The sequence below is a fragment of the Taurulus bubalis genome (assembly GCF_910589615.1).
Source record: "Taurulus bubalis genome assembly, chromosome: 13".
NCBI classification, from domain to species: domain Eukaryota; kingdom Metazoa; phylum Chordata; class Actinopteri; order Perciformes; family Cottidae; genus Taurulus; species Taurulus bubalis.
The window spans coordinates 18009743-18025937 of record NC_136601.1 but is presented as its reverse complement, the minus strand read 5'-3'; the positions used below and the strand labels follow the sequence as shown (position 1 = coordinate 18025937).

Here is a 16195-nt window from a genome sequence, read left to right as displayed (position 1 = left end):
ATCCATGTGTTTTTTGGCAGGCCAGCCACCCACGATTCCCTACAGCAGGAAGTGGGAACAAGCTCTTAAAAACAGGCTGTTTGTCAGCAGAGATGTTAAACCCCTCACTGAGTGGAAGGAGGCTGTGTGACAATGTAATGCTGGACCTAAAAAAGGAGACTAAAAGTCCCTTTTCCTTTGTTTATTTTTGTTTATATCATCCATGGCTTTCAATCTCCCAATTGACAGGAGTCCTTGTGCAACTGCGCCCCATAAATACACTTGTCCAAAGAAAAAACATCAGAGGAAGCAGACAGAAAAAAAGAATAAAAAGAGTCTAACTATGAAGGAGGCAGGACCGTCCTCTGTATTTTAGGGTTCAAATCCAGCTGAGTGGTAAACAAAGTGTTGACTGTTTGGTTTGTGTGGGATATTCTTCTCCCCATTCAAGTGTCACTGGTAAAACAGGGAAGTAAACTCTTTGTGTATGCACGTAGAAAAGTGTGAGAGTGCATATGTGCTGCTTAGCTCAACGGCAAAGCAGTGTTGACGGGTCTCGGTTCTCCGTCTTCATCTGGACGGGTCTTGTGTGCTGCGTTGACCTTGCTGGGCCTAAGGGACGGAGCTCCGTCTTCACCCCTCCTGTCACCAGTTGGCTTTGACAGCTTTGACATCACTCACCAGGTTTTGAGCAAGGCAGATACCAAAAATCTGGAGGGGAAAGCACAAGAATACAGCATGTTATAGTTACAGGGGTTTGCGTGATGTTACTCGTTGTCACCACTAGATGGCAGTGATGATACAAAAGCAGGCCCATAGCATATTGTTAAGTTATATTTGATTTCTAATGCACTAGGTTTCCTTGTGTAAATATTTGTAAGAAAAAAAACACCTACAAACAGGGTCTCCTTACTTGTAAAAGTGCAACACCAACAAAGATCCCAGCTACAATAATGAGGTTGTCCTGAAGCCACTTCTCAAACTGTCCCACACAGCCCTTGGTATAGATATATTTCTGCCGGTCCAGCTCCTTTTTAACAACAAGAACAGATCAGAAGTTAATTCAGATGAAGAGTGACTATACAGTTTCCTAAAAAACACATTCAAATGATGCACACTCAGACAGGACATTGGCCTTTTGCATGATTTAAACAAACACCAGAACTCTGACCTATGACTAACGCTGAACAAAACAAACACAGATAGCATTTTGAGCAGTAACTCCTTCCCCGCTGAGGAGGGCATGATAGCCGAGTCACTCTTAGATTACAGCGGCTCAGTGTCTGGACATCATGGAGAATATCAAGGCAGTGTATTTAGTTTCTCGGGGGACCCTGTCTGGACTGAACAAACAGGCAGAAGCTGTTTCCAGATGGCTGTTTGTGTTGTCAGTCGCACCATGATATACATGGTCTATTCAGGGACGGACATAAAGAAAGGTGTAATTTAGAGCTGCTAAGACACTAAAATTGGATTGTAAGAATGGGTGTGAACAGTTCCCTATACAATGCTCTCTTTGTTACTCTTCAAGACAATTCAACCAGGCAAACCCTTTGTTCTCATGCAAAACCTGAAAGCTTGCTTCCAACCAATGGAAGCTAAAGGGAGCCCCTTGGCAGCCAATAAAAAAAGCAGGAAACACTATGTTGTCCTGGCTGCAAACTTCCTCTCAAGCTATTTCAGCACCGTCCCCCCCCCCCCCCCCCCCCCCCCCCCACCTCCCCGCCTTTTTTGTGCTGCCGTCATCCCCGTGTCTCCTGTTCTTCCTCTTCCCCGGCCGGCACTCCATAAACAAGCTGCACAGGAACTTACTGCACATCACTGATAGTTTCAGTAAAATGTCAATGGCCAGGGCATTAGCAGAAGAGCACACAGGGGAAATTAATTCATACCAACTCTGTGGCAGGTGGCTCACTGTATTGCAGTGTGCCTAGCAACAGCAATCTCTCTGACTGCAGTGCAGTGAGTTGTAACCACCACACCCACACACGGAGGGAAAGGGAACGGACTGGCATAACCCAGTTGCCAATTACAGAGTGTAGTAAGGCTGCTCTTGAGGCTATAACTGGAGCCTAATTATCCCCGTCAGAAGAACAATCTGTTATTAAGGCAAGAAGCACGAAGAGGGGCCCGTGTGCGACTTAACCCTACACATCCTCTGTGATGGACAACTGTTGCTGGGTTCACGTTTTTGGGTGTTTTTTCTACGCCTTTCGCATCAAGAATGTGAACTAAAAAGGCTGTGAACATCTAAATTTGATAGGTGTGTTTTATTTAAACCATTAACTTTTTTTTTATTGGGGGTTTGAGACAAGCAATCAAGCCCAATACAAATGAACCCAATTGCCACTCCACACGTCATGAATGATGAGATCGTTTCAATCAAACAGGTTGTTGATCAACTCGCCCTCAGGAGTAATTCACTGAGCAGAAAGGCAGGCACTGAATGTCAATCACGCTCCGCTACCGACACCGACTGTACTGCGAATTGGTTCCATTTAAAATACTAGATTTAATGAGACTTGAAATTATCTAGATTGTTCTGAAAAATTAACGAATCACAATGTACATGTTCAGAGAACTAGATAAGAGATTAATTGGAGAGTGAAGTAAACTGAATAAATAAATAAATAAATAAATAAATAAATAAATATATATATATACATACATACATATATACATACATATATATACATACATACACATATACATACACATATATATATATACATACATACATACAGATATATATATATACATACATACATACACACACACACACATATATATACACATACACATACATACACACACACATATACATATAGACATGGTAGAGACATGTATAGAGATACACACCACTTGAAGCCGAACATCATAACCACACTGCGTGTTGATGACATCCTCCTGTAAGAACAACACAAAAATGTGAAAAGCCTTTCCATCTCGGCTACTGGTCACAATGTTTGAGATGTTGAATGTCTTATTTAAAGTCTGAGTGACCAGAGCAGAAATAAAGTAACTACGCAAGTAAGTAACTGCTTTAAAAAGTAACTTTATAACAAGCTATTGATAAACAATCCGTGAACTGAGAATTGCTACATATTAGATTCCTTAATTGTCTGACAAAGCCAAAAGACTCTTTTCTACTCTTGTCCATTTTCTACTTTTAAAGAGAAAAAGTAGAAAGAAATACTGCAATTTGAAAACTAGTTAAGGGCTGCAATTAACATCCATTTAGGTTATCGGTTAATCTGCAGATTATTTTCTCCATCGATCTTTTCTTTAACATGCCTTGTTTTGTCCAAAACTAAAAAGACATCCAGTGGCATTTTAACTGAAACACTTATTCTATTATTGAGTTAGCTGCATATGAATTTAAATCGTTACAACTCTATACTAGATTATGAATTCAAATCATGACATGTAAGTATGCACTATTAACCATGCATCGGTATGGTTGAATGACTCACTGCAGGGTCTTTGACGCAGCAGGAGAAGGGGACTCCACAGCGCTCTCTACTGGGGTTCAGCTCAGTGCAGTTGAAGTAGATGTTCAGGTTCCAGTCGTCGGCCCCGTGAGCTCCACAGCATGACCACTGAGACAGCAGCAACAACAGGCAGAGATTAGGCAGCCAACTCCAGTTAACAGACAGATTTATTTGCTCTGATCTGGTCTTTAAACAGCTCTTTAGAGCCTGGCTCAGGTCAACTTGGGTGGGTAGCCAGCTTACTGTGGCGGGTAGCGACTACAGATAGTGAGACACAGATGGCGATGCAACAGAGGATCTAATCGCCTTTACAGTACGTTATGACCGAGGCCAGTGTTTACACTCGGGAGCCAATTATCTAAACTGTCTCATTCATATAATTGGATAATCATTTGAAGGAAATACAATCACATTAATCATGGGATTTGCTCCACAATCGCAGTGGCTCACTAGGTCTCCTCTCTGCCCAGAACTGGCCTGATTCAACAACAGCTTTGAAACTCATTTGAAAAACAACATTTCTAGAGCTGGGGGTGTCTTCTTTTTCCAGGAAGGGAACATGAGCCGCTATGAGGGAGTTTTCTACTGTTAAGTGACACATGTTTCAGTCAGTAGGTGTTGACTCACATATTCCTGGGCAAAGTCGATAAGATTCTGCAAGTCGATGTCATCGCGGTAGGCCTTGACGTTGTTGTTGATGAAAAAGTTGAGCTGGTCTTTGATCCAGTCCTTAAAGACGAAGGCGAGGATCCCCGCCGTCAACTCCAAGAAGAAGATCAAACCCAGGAACACAGAAAACTGTGAAGTACATGAAACACAAAAGCAAAAAACAATACATCAGTCCCTTCAATCAGGGAATCTGGGTACAACAAAGAGAATAATGTTTTCTAAATGGATCAGAGCACCAACAACATTATTTCTGTCATTTCTTGATAAAAAAATAAAAAAAAAAAAGAATAAAAGGACAACAGCTCTGATGTAATGTCCCTGTGCAGGTCTGGTTGTAGGTCCTGTACTGATTTGCTGAGTGAGAGTGCAGCAACAAAAACCGCAGTCCCATAGGTGCCGTTATATCATCCGCTTTACAGTAAATGTAGGAGGAGACGGGCCTGATGATAAATGCACAAAAGCCACATTAGCTCCTCGCTCTGACGCCTGACTTACTGCTGCTAATGGACACTGGCTGGAGTTAATAGCTCCTCAGAATCGCAGCCAGCAACAAGGCATGTTTGTCTCCGTCAGTCACATCTAGTTATCAATACAACTAGACAAAAAGAAAAAACTCCCAAAATGGTGTTGCTGTGACTTTGGTTCTGAGAATAATCCCAATACTTCTTACAGATCAAAAGACCTGAATAAATGTTTTGGGGGTTTATGAAGCTCAAATCACCGTTTCTGATCATTACTTTCTGATTAAACGGAACTTGGTTTCGTAATGAGCCAACACATATTTGTGCCATGCAACCACCCAGAGCATTTGGCTCAGATGAGTCACCTGCTGCAGTCACAGCCTCAGCTCTGGTGTGAACTGCAGAATTAAGGGGGCGTGAAGTGGTTGAAATGGTGTCTGTGCTCAGAAAGTCGGGAGCTGGCTTACAAATTTAAGCAGGGAGGTGTTCTCTCTGAGCGCTCCGATACAGCCAGCAAAGCCCAGGATGAACATGACCCCTCCCACGACGATGAAGAGCCACACGGGGTCGAAGCCGCCAAGGTCTGTGATGGCTGTCAGATTGGACAGCACGCCCTGAGGGAAAGGGGAAAAAAGTGGTTCAAATTCTGACTATAATATAAATGTATTTTAAAACCTTGCTATCTCTATTACAAGGTCCCAGCAAAAACACGCTCTCTACAAAAACACAGTTAACCTTGAAAAGAGATTGTGATATCAAAGACAAATAGAGAAAACTAAACCAAGAGGCCAGCTGACGTTGCCCTGGCAGGAAGCTGTGGTCCATCAGGACCAAGAGCTCACGCCACACAAACTGTTTTTCCCCGTCGGCGGTCGGGCTCATTAACAGAGCCCGAGTCCCAATGGACTGACTGTCGTCCCAGGGCAATTTTCCTTCTGGTCACTACCCTGCACATCCCTTTATACTTCGAATATAGACACTTTCCCACATTACACTTTCACATACACTACTTACTGTACACTTGTTTATAGTGCTGTTATCTGTGCACTTTATTTTAAATTCTATTGTAAATGTAATACGTTTCTATTTCTTGCACTGTGTTGATTGTTGTTGTTTGTCTAATGTTTGCACCAGCCCCCAAAGACAAATTCTTCGTATGGAAACATACCTGGCAATAAATGGTTCTGCTTTGTCAATACACTAACACATCCCCAGAGGGTTTTCTACCATTTTACTTGGTATGAATTTAGCACAAAAAAGCAGATCTCTGTCCAATTCAAACAAGTATTTTTTATCAGAAGAGGCAGAGTTCAGAGCAAACATTGACAAACGGACGTCTGTCCTTCCTCTCTGCATATCCTGCCCTCACCACCCCGAGGCCACAGTGTGTCCAACATGTTTTCCTGTCAGTCTCTGGTCGGCATCATGCCTCCCAACGACACATTGCTCAAACAGAAATCTCACCGCGACGCCAAAGAGGGGGCCCCACTGGAAGATGAGTCAATGTCACAAGGTAGCACACTAGAGAGGTGCAGTTTGGGAGTGAAAACACTTGTTCATATACAACGTGTTCTGGTTCGTGCATGATCTCTCACCAACTCTTTCTATATTTCGCACCAATCTTGAAATGGATCCCACCAGGGAGGGCGTGTGCCTGCTCTCGGTTCTGACGTGCCTTTCGCTTGTCACATACAGTGCAGATGTCGAACACTTGCGGCTAAAGCCGAAGAAGCTGAAATCTCACATTGCTTACGTTAAGCTCCCACAGCACAGGAACATCTATAGGACAGAGGCATCGCTGCATTCTGATGTTTTTATTGCATTCCTGCAGAATAAAGTGCCTTCATTTGAATTCAAGCATGAAGCACTGAAACAATGTAATCTGGCTGAACGCTGCGGGCTAGAAACCAAATCATAGTCACTGAGTCCCAAACTCGCCACTATGCCTTTCCAGGACCCGCTATTCATCATTCGGTCTAATCCCTTTAAGATATTCACACGGTTCCACCAAGGTACTCCGGTGCAAGCCTATTTGCATCGAGTCCATGACCGGACGTTGCTAATCAGTACATGCGTCCACGCTGGTGCAGCATTTACTGAACAGACCGGTACAATTTCTGGCTAATTAATGAACAAATTGACTGTTAACTTGATAGGAAGGCGTTATAAATGCGGTCATGAGCCACTGCAGATGAGAGTTTAATAGCAGCATCTGATGTTTGCTGCTAGTATACTGTGGAAAATATACAGAAGTCATCTCGCACACATCTTGTGATGGTAAAGACACTGAATTCGTGGTAGCGATGAGTCAAATGTGTTTGTAATTTTGTCCTTTTGACTCCTTATTTGTAGCCATTACTATTGGAAAAATATGTTGGCTCAACAAAACTTTTCATTCACAAATAACACTTTGGCTACAGCAATATAACATATTTCTTGAGACTACCAGGGCATGTTTACCGGGACCATTATAAGGTAATGTGCCTTTGAGTGCTATGAAGCGTAACAGGAACGACGCCTTTTTTCTTAAAAGCCCTGTTTTCACCTAAACTCTCTCGTGCAAATTATACTTCCATCTTATTTCCGCCGGAGTAAAGAAAGGTATTTGAGCTATATTGTCGAGGCAATCGTGTTGCATTTCAACAGTGTGTGTGTGTGTGTGCGTGCGTCTCGTGTTAACTTACCTTCTCCGCCCATGCCCACAGGCCGATTCCCAAGAATGCGGCTCCTAGTAACTGTAACACAAAGCACAACAAAGAGTCACTTCACTGTCAGATGGAAAGCAACAGTGAATAATGAAGAAATGTAATATTTGAGATTTAATAACCATCAAACGAAGTTGAGATAGAGAAACTTTTCACTTTGACAAATTGTAATGGACAGACTGTAAATCAGAAGTGATTAACCCCCCCCCACAAACACACACACACACACACACACACACACACACACACACACACACACACACACACACACACACACACACACACACACACACACCTGCTAGACAGCCCTTTTACTCTCTGTTGTACTCTGATGTGGGTGAGGCCGTTGGAAAAAGGTGATGTCATGGATTACTTTGGATCAATCAAACACACAAGAGCATGTACAGAAACCTCTGTGAAAATAACAAGCACTCTTTTAAAACGGGCCGTTAATAGTGCGTTTACATAGAACCCCATCATTGTAGAAAGAAGCTGATTCAGAAAGTTGGCTTTTAGAGCCATTAAAGAAACCTAGCCTCTGAGAAAAGTCTTAACTGGCTGTGGACCGAATGAATCATGACATCAGGTTATTGCAGGTTAGAGCCAGTGCAGTGCACGCTGAAGAGGTTGGAGGATGTGATATCCTGAGAGTTAAGGATAATCCCTTCAGCATTAGCCTCCTGTCCCAGTAAAGGATGGTTGTAGGGCTCAGCGTAAAACACGAACCAAAAACAAGAACTTTGAAAAGCACTGGAGCGACTGCTCGAGATGGACCACCATAAGTAGAGAAACTCTGAAGTATACCATATAATGCAGGATAGTATGTAAGATGAAACATTAACACGTTCACCGCCACAAAACAAATGGTTCTTCAATTTATTTCTTAGTCATATAGGACCCCATTAATGCACGTCCACACCTCATGGAATTGCTTCATTTTATTGCTATCTTCCGACAATGTCTTTTTTATGGTCGACCAATATCTAATAAATTGTTTCTATATGTAAGGCCTTTCTGTATTTTTAAAAAGAGCTTCATATAAACAAGTAAGGATGTTTTGTTTTTTCAGCATCATAAAAAAAATTCACAGTTCAGCCGAGAATTACATTTTTGTTTTACAAGTAATAGATATGCACTTTGTGATTTCATTCTACACTTTGTTTGATTTTGTACAAAGCAAGAAAAAATGCACGTCTAGAGAGCCACACACCTATTAGAGGAATCTGGGTAGTAAATTATAAATTTCATCTCCATCACTTTGTCTTGTTATAAAGTTGTACTGCATTAAGAATATTTTTTTCATTTGTGGTAATGCGGTTATAGAAATATTGCATTTCTACCATTTTATGTTTGCTTTTTAAAAGTTTGATATTTATTCCATTCATCAAACAACGTTTGCAGTGAGCAATGTTTAGATGGTTCCTTCAGCAGCATGTTGTGTATCATGATCATTCATTGTATATTGTTACATCTTTTAACACTTTAAATGTTTTTATTAGTCCAGGTTTTTAGCTGTAATTATCTAAAAAGAAAAATCCTGTTTTGTCCCAGGGAATTTATTCTGAAGTTCATTTTTGTAAATGACTGAAACCTAATGTGCTTATTTATATCCAATAAATGTTTAATTCACCTACTTGAGCTCCAACTATTTTATTTTTATTGAGGGATGATGCCAAATTTGCGTGCTTCTATGAATACTGTAATGCAATTTTGTTCCATAATTTAATTGTGCTATTTATAACAAAGTTAGATATTTTCAAACTGTAATTTGTCAAAGAGATGTAAATAGATTGTGAGGCTTTAATTGTGTATTTTTAAGTGAATATTCCACATTTCTTATTGTGTGGTTTTATTGGTATAATACAATTTTCTTATCAACTGCTTAGCTGCCACAAAATGTCATCCCTTAGAGATTTGGGAAGGGAATGAATTTAACTGAGGCACACTACAACGACAGAGCCAGAAATATAATAGCTCCATTGAAATTGGATTAAATCATATTGCTGGGAAGCTGATTAAAATCGTGGGAAACACACACATAACAAGACCAACAAACAGAACGGTGAGTGGTTGGTTCAGGCATGTTCTGGTTACACAAGCAGTAGTGACGGGTGTGGTAGTTTTAGCTAAAAAGAGAGGAAATGTCAAGGTAGCCACGTGGAGATCAGCTGGAGGAGATTAGACTGACAGAGTAGGAGCATTAAACCATTTAGTCTCAGACTCTAAATAATCCACATAGATTAAAAGGAGACAAAGAAAACAACTCTCACTTTACAGCATGGAAACCACTGTTATACAACCCTGTCTACGGTATAATATGACTGACTGATTCTCGAGATATTGTGGATAATGACCAGTTGTGAATGCTTAATCATGATTAATTATATAACATTCAATAACTATTGGCATGCGAAATCAAAGAAAATATGTAAATGTTGACATTCTTAATTGAGAAAAGTAGAATTGGGATGTTATTCACAGTACTCTGTGAATATACATGAGCTTCAGACAGATTTTGTCATTAAAAGGAAGCTATATAGTTAATTAATTCTCCATTATATCAAAATATAAATAAAAACCTTAATTTGGCAATGACAGGGACTCGGATGGACTCATATGACGATGAAACTGAAAAAAACTGCTCTCTAGAATTAAAAATATATATTCACTGCATGAAAATTGTATCATAGTCAGACCTGTTTGCAGTACACAACAAGCTAAAATTGGCAGTATTAGGCCACTTGCGTAACAGTTTTAATTTATTTTCAAATAAAATATAAATTAAGTGGATGTCATTGCATCAAGTGATTTCTGAATCTTTTCTACATTCCATTTAAGGACTTTGGGAGTTGTGTCCTTGAGAGAACAAACAGTAGGCCTCTATTCAAAAATCTTCCTCAGTCTGAAATCCTATCTTAGAATAGGAATTTAGCTATTACAGAACTGTCATCACTGAGGAATTTCCAAAATTAAGAATCTGAAATTACAGTAGGATGGCATAGAGTAAGTACTAAATTCTGATGTGCTACATCCGTCTCTGGAGAGGCCTACCAGGACGCATGGGGCTCTGTCGGTGGTCCTCCAGTCCACTAATGCACTTTGTTTTTTAGGGTGGCATCCAGATGGTGTGTATGTTCTAAAACATAGATATGACCAGACGAATGCGTATCAAATGTACAGTTAGTTAGGATTTCTTAAGTAAAGATAAGATGGGAGGTCTGAAATAGGACAGGACACAGACACTACTTTAGGAATTGCTTCTGTAATAGGATTGGGAAGATTGAATTTCCCCGGTCTTTGAAACTTAAGTTACGATAGGACGAGCAGTTAGGACATGTTTCTGTAATGAGGCCCCTGCAGGCTCGACTGAACCTGGGCCTTCTTTCCAAATGAAACACACAGCCCAAATGTAAAGTTCAATAAAGCAGCACTTAGATTTGACAATTTCTAGTTTATCACCGAGAAGTTGCCCTCGAATGGGAAACAAAGTGGTGGCAAGTAATCATCATCATCAACATAAATAAAGGCAATTCCCAATATCAGACATTAAATGCTAAAGTTAGGAGTCCCACTAATGATGTTGCACTAATGTTGCTTATTGCAGCATTAAAAAGGCAAAGAAGAAAAAAATATAAGAAACTTGTATTTACTGATCTATATTATTTTGTATTTCCTTCAGGGAGATATTTTCTACCAAACGCCTGCCCACCGTCACATGGATGATGCACTTCCTGTCTAGTTTCCATCGCTCTGTACTCAACAGGAAATCAGGAGTTGAGGAAACTTTCAGTTGGCATAATTAGCCGGAGATCATCGATGAAAGGCTTGGATTTCAGTGGGAACATTACCAGAATTTAGTACGTTCATCCATTTCAGAAAGTATCTTCATAACGTGGAGAAAGCAGACATTTCTGGAGCAACCAGAGCCGCAGAAACCATACCGACTGATGCCATGCGTCATAAAGTTGATCATGCAGTATTCCATGAATAATATAGGTCGACTAGTTGGTGTAAATACACAACTATTCATGGATATTGTGAATCATCAACTCCCTGCTTATGGACGCATCACAATCTCTTTTCCCATCTCTCCTGTTTGTTCTCTCCTATGAACTATCCAATAAAGCAGTAAGAAAAAAATATGTTTTGCTCCAGACATCAGAATAGTACTTCTTTTAGATCAAAAGTACCTCAATGCACGCCATGTCGATTTATATTCCCCTTGCTGCAGATGGAGCTTGAAGGCAGCACAAAGGAGGCCAACATGCCTCGCACCACCGCTGTCATTTTTGCTTACTATTTCTTACATAATTTCTCAGTCTCTTTCTCAACCAGTGAATGGTACCAGTCACTACATTTCTAAAACACAATAATTGAGCCCTTTTTTCAGAAAAGCAACACAGCCAAACAAAACTTAAAATCAAATAAATTTAAGGAAAAGAAAAAGACGCACAACTAAATCCAGGGTTCCTACACATTTTTCATTTCAAAATTCCAGCCTTTATAGGATTGTCAAGCCTTTACCTATTATGGCTGTTCAGTCCACACGCCGAAGCGAAGCGCCTTTGGACGGCGGTGCGCTGTCAAACATCTCGCACTCGGAGCAGAGCAGTTTTACAGGCTGTGACGTACAGGTCTAAACCCCGAGTCTGTCGGCATCGAACTCGCTCACCCTCACATAGTGGGAAACATGCTCTAAACGCCATGAAAAACACTCTTGCTTCAATGATCACGGTAAAAGTCGGGTTACAAGCCGCTTCTACCTCCGGTGGGTGTCCCCGCTGTCGCAAGCTCCCCGTTGCTGCTGCTGCCCACGTCCCCTCTGCCTGAGTCGGTGTCGAGCCGGGGCTGGTCCCACTACCGTCGGTGATTGTTCGGGAGCTAGTGTTGCGCTAGGCTAGCAGGGGCGCTAGCAGGGGCGCTACCTGGCTACAGCGGGGAGTTAATGGGGACACTGACCGAAGGTAGTAGCGGCTTGTAACTCAACTTTTACGGTAATGTATTTTTTTTAATTTTTGAATGTCATATTTTAGAAAAAAAACAGAATAGGGACAATAGTATGGAAACACAAATATTATTCCATACTTTCTTTTCTTTCCTCCATACTGCGTAGGAGCCCTGTAAATGTATTTCTTTTTCTCCTCTATTGCGGAGACTTGAGCTACGGTTACTTCAAAAGTATCACATGGCAATGTTGTGAAGTGTGTTTCTGTATTTGACCTGAACACACTATTTAACATGACGTAAGCATATTCTTTACGGAGCATTATCTGCTAACCAAACTTCCCTCCTGGGACAATAAGGTTTGATTGAAGTGAATGTGACTGAATGAGTATATTGAAGCTGAACTGAACCCAGGTTTGTACCGGTCTTGTGTTATTTCCTTTCATCTAACGTTTCCCACACAGCGAGCCACCGGAGTCAAATTCAGCTTAGTCGGTGGTATTGAAACACGCCCTGTGCTAAACTCGGTCAATGCTACCCTAAGACTAAAACCTTCTTCAGATTATCAGTGCTTTTTCGTCAATGCTAATTTATTCTCATCCATCGCCTTGCATCACTCAGCAATTAAGCAATAAAACTAAGAAAAGCACAGAACTGCGCTTTTGTTCTTGCTCAGTTTATACCTCATTGCTTGTGTTTCTTTGGAGACATATTGTTTTTAAAAATGAATTTGTTTCTTTACATCTCACCTGCTCTAGGAAGCAATTGTTTTCCCTTTCTTCTGTGCATTTGTATCTCTCCAATCTATATGCCTTCATCACCGAGCAAATAAACAAAATCTGGAACTAGATGTCCCCGTAATCGCCTCGTTATTCAAAATCAGGATGCTCTGGTTATTTTTTTATATAAAATGTTGCTGCAAGATGTGTATGTCCCAGAGTGTGGACTTCCTCTGGATATGGAGATGGAGAGATTATCAACACTTGAGAAGATGCCTCCTTAAGCCAGCTGATCTCATTAACCTCAACTGACTCGCAGACAAACCAAGCTCCACGCTGCCTGGACAGACACAACATCACAAATACACAGCGTATACAGACATACTCCAGAGTGACTGCCCTTTTGTTGACTCACTAACAAGCTGAATCTCTAATGTGACGGCCATTTGAACACAGACATTCTTGAGGGTGCGATATCACCGGTGCTGCCATTTTGCAGTCACACTTGATTGCAATATCAACGTACCAATTTAGCTGATTAATTACCACAGCATGTTACTAAAAACAAGTTTTAGGGCCAGGATATATCTGACTGGAATGGGTCATGAACATATGACGCCATCATGGAGATAAGCTGATCAGTCTATTATACAATAGTACTATTGTGTATTCAGATACATCCAGATATTGTGTAGACCCAAATGACTCATGTAAAACGCTCCAGAACTGAAATAAAAAATGAATCCGAAAATAAAAAGCCTTGCGAGTGGACGTTTGCCTCCTGTTCACATTTGATTGCATCAGTGGAAACCGGTGACTACTAAAGAGTAAAACACACAGGCATTTTTTCTTGAAAAAAAATGTACTGAAACGATGATAAATTTGTCAATTACTTAATAATGTACTAATCATTTCAGCTTTACTATACACAGTCGAAACTCTGCTTTGCTTTCTTCCAATGCGATCAGAGATGTTTACCACGTCTACAACATGTAGAAACATGAACCCCCGTCTACCTCCAGATGTAGCTTGAGTAACATGTCCGCAAATGACTGCATTCACACTAGTTTACAGCTGTGATGTGAAAACCCAACGTGAACAGTCACACTGGAAGCGTTGGGCCGGCTAACGACACACGGCCTGCATCGAACCAACTCAGCAACTTGGTGAGAGCTTAACAAGCTCGTAATTACAGCATGCAGACCTTCCAAACATTTTTAGCAGCTCAGGCAGTAAAAAAGTTATTAATTAGGTGGATGTGAGGAATGCGTCTGCTGTAAGGACGAGAGAAGGTACGTTGTTCTTGGGAAAGAACGATTGGCTGTCGACAGCGAGCACGGCACAGGGAGAATTCACACCGCTCCCTTTTGTTCACAAAGTTTAGGGTCTTATAAGCATTCTGTCTCAATTTGGGCAGCATTTTCAAGCCTGACAAGATCACTGTGGGAAAGACAAATGGGTTGATTTGTGGAGAACAAACCCCATCTCGCTCTATTTCGGCAATGCACTAGCTTGTCTGTCAAGTCCTGTTTCGCAGCACTCAGACAAGAGGAGAACATCTTCCCACAATTATTAACGGAAACAGCCAGCGAGCTGGAACTTGTTCCACTGTTTCGCAGAGGGCTCAGACACGGGACTGTTAGCTTTGGCCCGAGTGTCAAAACAGTCTGAAAGAACGCTATACGAGTCAGACACAACACCATAGCACCATTTCCTGGTAGATTGCTCAGTCCAATTGAATTAAAGAGCATCTTTCATTTGTGAGATCAATTGTAAAAAAAAACTTTTTTCTTGCGACTGGCCTGTGACATGTTTGGCCGTTCCTGTCCCGTCAGTTTCTCACACATACACACACAGACAAACATGTCAGAGATTATAGTGCAACACTCCCACATTTGGGGGCGAGTGTTATGGAACAAGGAGGTGGTGACGAAAGGAAGAGATCCAGTTGCATGTGGATCCCATGTGCCTGATGCGTCCATCAGAACATATGGGAGGGCGAGAAAACACAGAATCACACCCCGTCCCCCATTCTTTGTTATTTCCATGCATCTTTGTGCGATCGTGGGTGTGTCAGTGAGCGAGACAATGCTGTCCCACAGAGCCCAGAGTACTATAGCGAGGAGGGAGTGAAAAGGGGCGCTTGAAAAGAGAGGGGCTTGGGAGGGTATTCAGGTCTGTGTGGCCTTTTCCCTCCAGCAGCGTGTGGGAAGACCTTCTGAGGCACACAGACACGCCATTCCTTCACCCACAGACATTATGATACACCCGTTGCAATGCAGACGGGTGAGGAGGAGGCGGGGTGAGGGAGGGAGGCTGAACAGAGGAACTTTTCAGACGGAGGAGGGATAAATATGGAGGGAGCATTGTGAAGGAGATGTGGGCCAACTTGCCAGTGGCCCAACAATACAAATGGGATTCATGTAGTTTCTCACAACACAATGGCACCAATCTTTACCACCGAGAACCAAACATCAGCCCAGCTTTTGTCTTGTTAGTGTGCATCTCCACCAGCTACACTCAAACCATAAAGATGTCCCTTTACATTTTAGAAACTACAGATAGCCAATTAAGTAGATTATTTAAAGTGACTGATGATATTTGTGATAACAAAAAGGCAATTTTAGAGTTGCATGGAAGGAAAAAGTTGCATCATGAGGACAATAAAGAGAACGCCTTGAGAAGAAGTGGTCTGCCTAACAAAAGTGAAATTTAATATTTTAAAAGCCATGACAATAAAGTGTTAGAGCCCACCTGAGGACTATCCTCGCCAGAGAAGATAATTAGTGACTTCCTCTAGGACAATCAAGTTGATCAGTCAAGCAAGTTACCACAAGTTAACAACAACACGTGGAAATTAATTTAATACTTTTCTGAGAACTTAAACGATCGTTTTACATCTCAGGATCATTTCAATTCAATGTCTCCCAACTCCAGCGGTTACTGACATCCAGCTAACTTTACCAGTTCAACGAGACTTAAAGTTGGAAACATTAGTTAGACTGTGTTTACTCACCCAGAACAAAATGTTGAACCCAAATAAGAAGTACTTCACGCAGCAGCTGACCTCGGCTCCTTTATAATGATGATGGTGTTTTCTACTCATTCTTCTGGGGGACACGGCGGCGGCGGCTAACTGCGAAGCTAACCAACCGTCAGATAGTTAACGTTAGCTCAACACGGCAGTTTCTTTAAAAGCTCGGCCAAAGCTGCAGCTCTTGAAAACA

At 41.5% G+C, this 16195-nt stretch overlaps 1 protein-coding gene across 1 annotated transcript; it reads right to left on the bottom strand.

Annotated features, from left to right (window-relative positions):
• Nucleotides 1–210: 210 nt before the first annotated feature.
• tspan17 (tetraspanin 17) lies at nt 211–16074 on the bottom strand (the record flags this gene model as incomplete). Its single annotated transcript, XM_079228943.1, has 8 exons — nt 211–690; nt 893–1009; nt 2839–2886; nt 3453–3578; nt 4098–4268; nt 5068–5214; nt 7285–7335; nt 15985–16074. 8 exons carry the CDS (start codon nt 16072–16074, stop codon nt 625–627), a joined length of 816 nt encoding a protein of 271 aa, XP_079085069.1. The 3' UTR covers nt 211–624.
• Between the last annotated feature and the right edge of the window lie 121 nt (nt 16075–16195).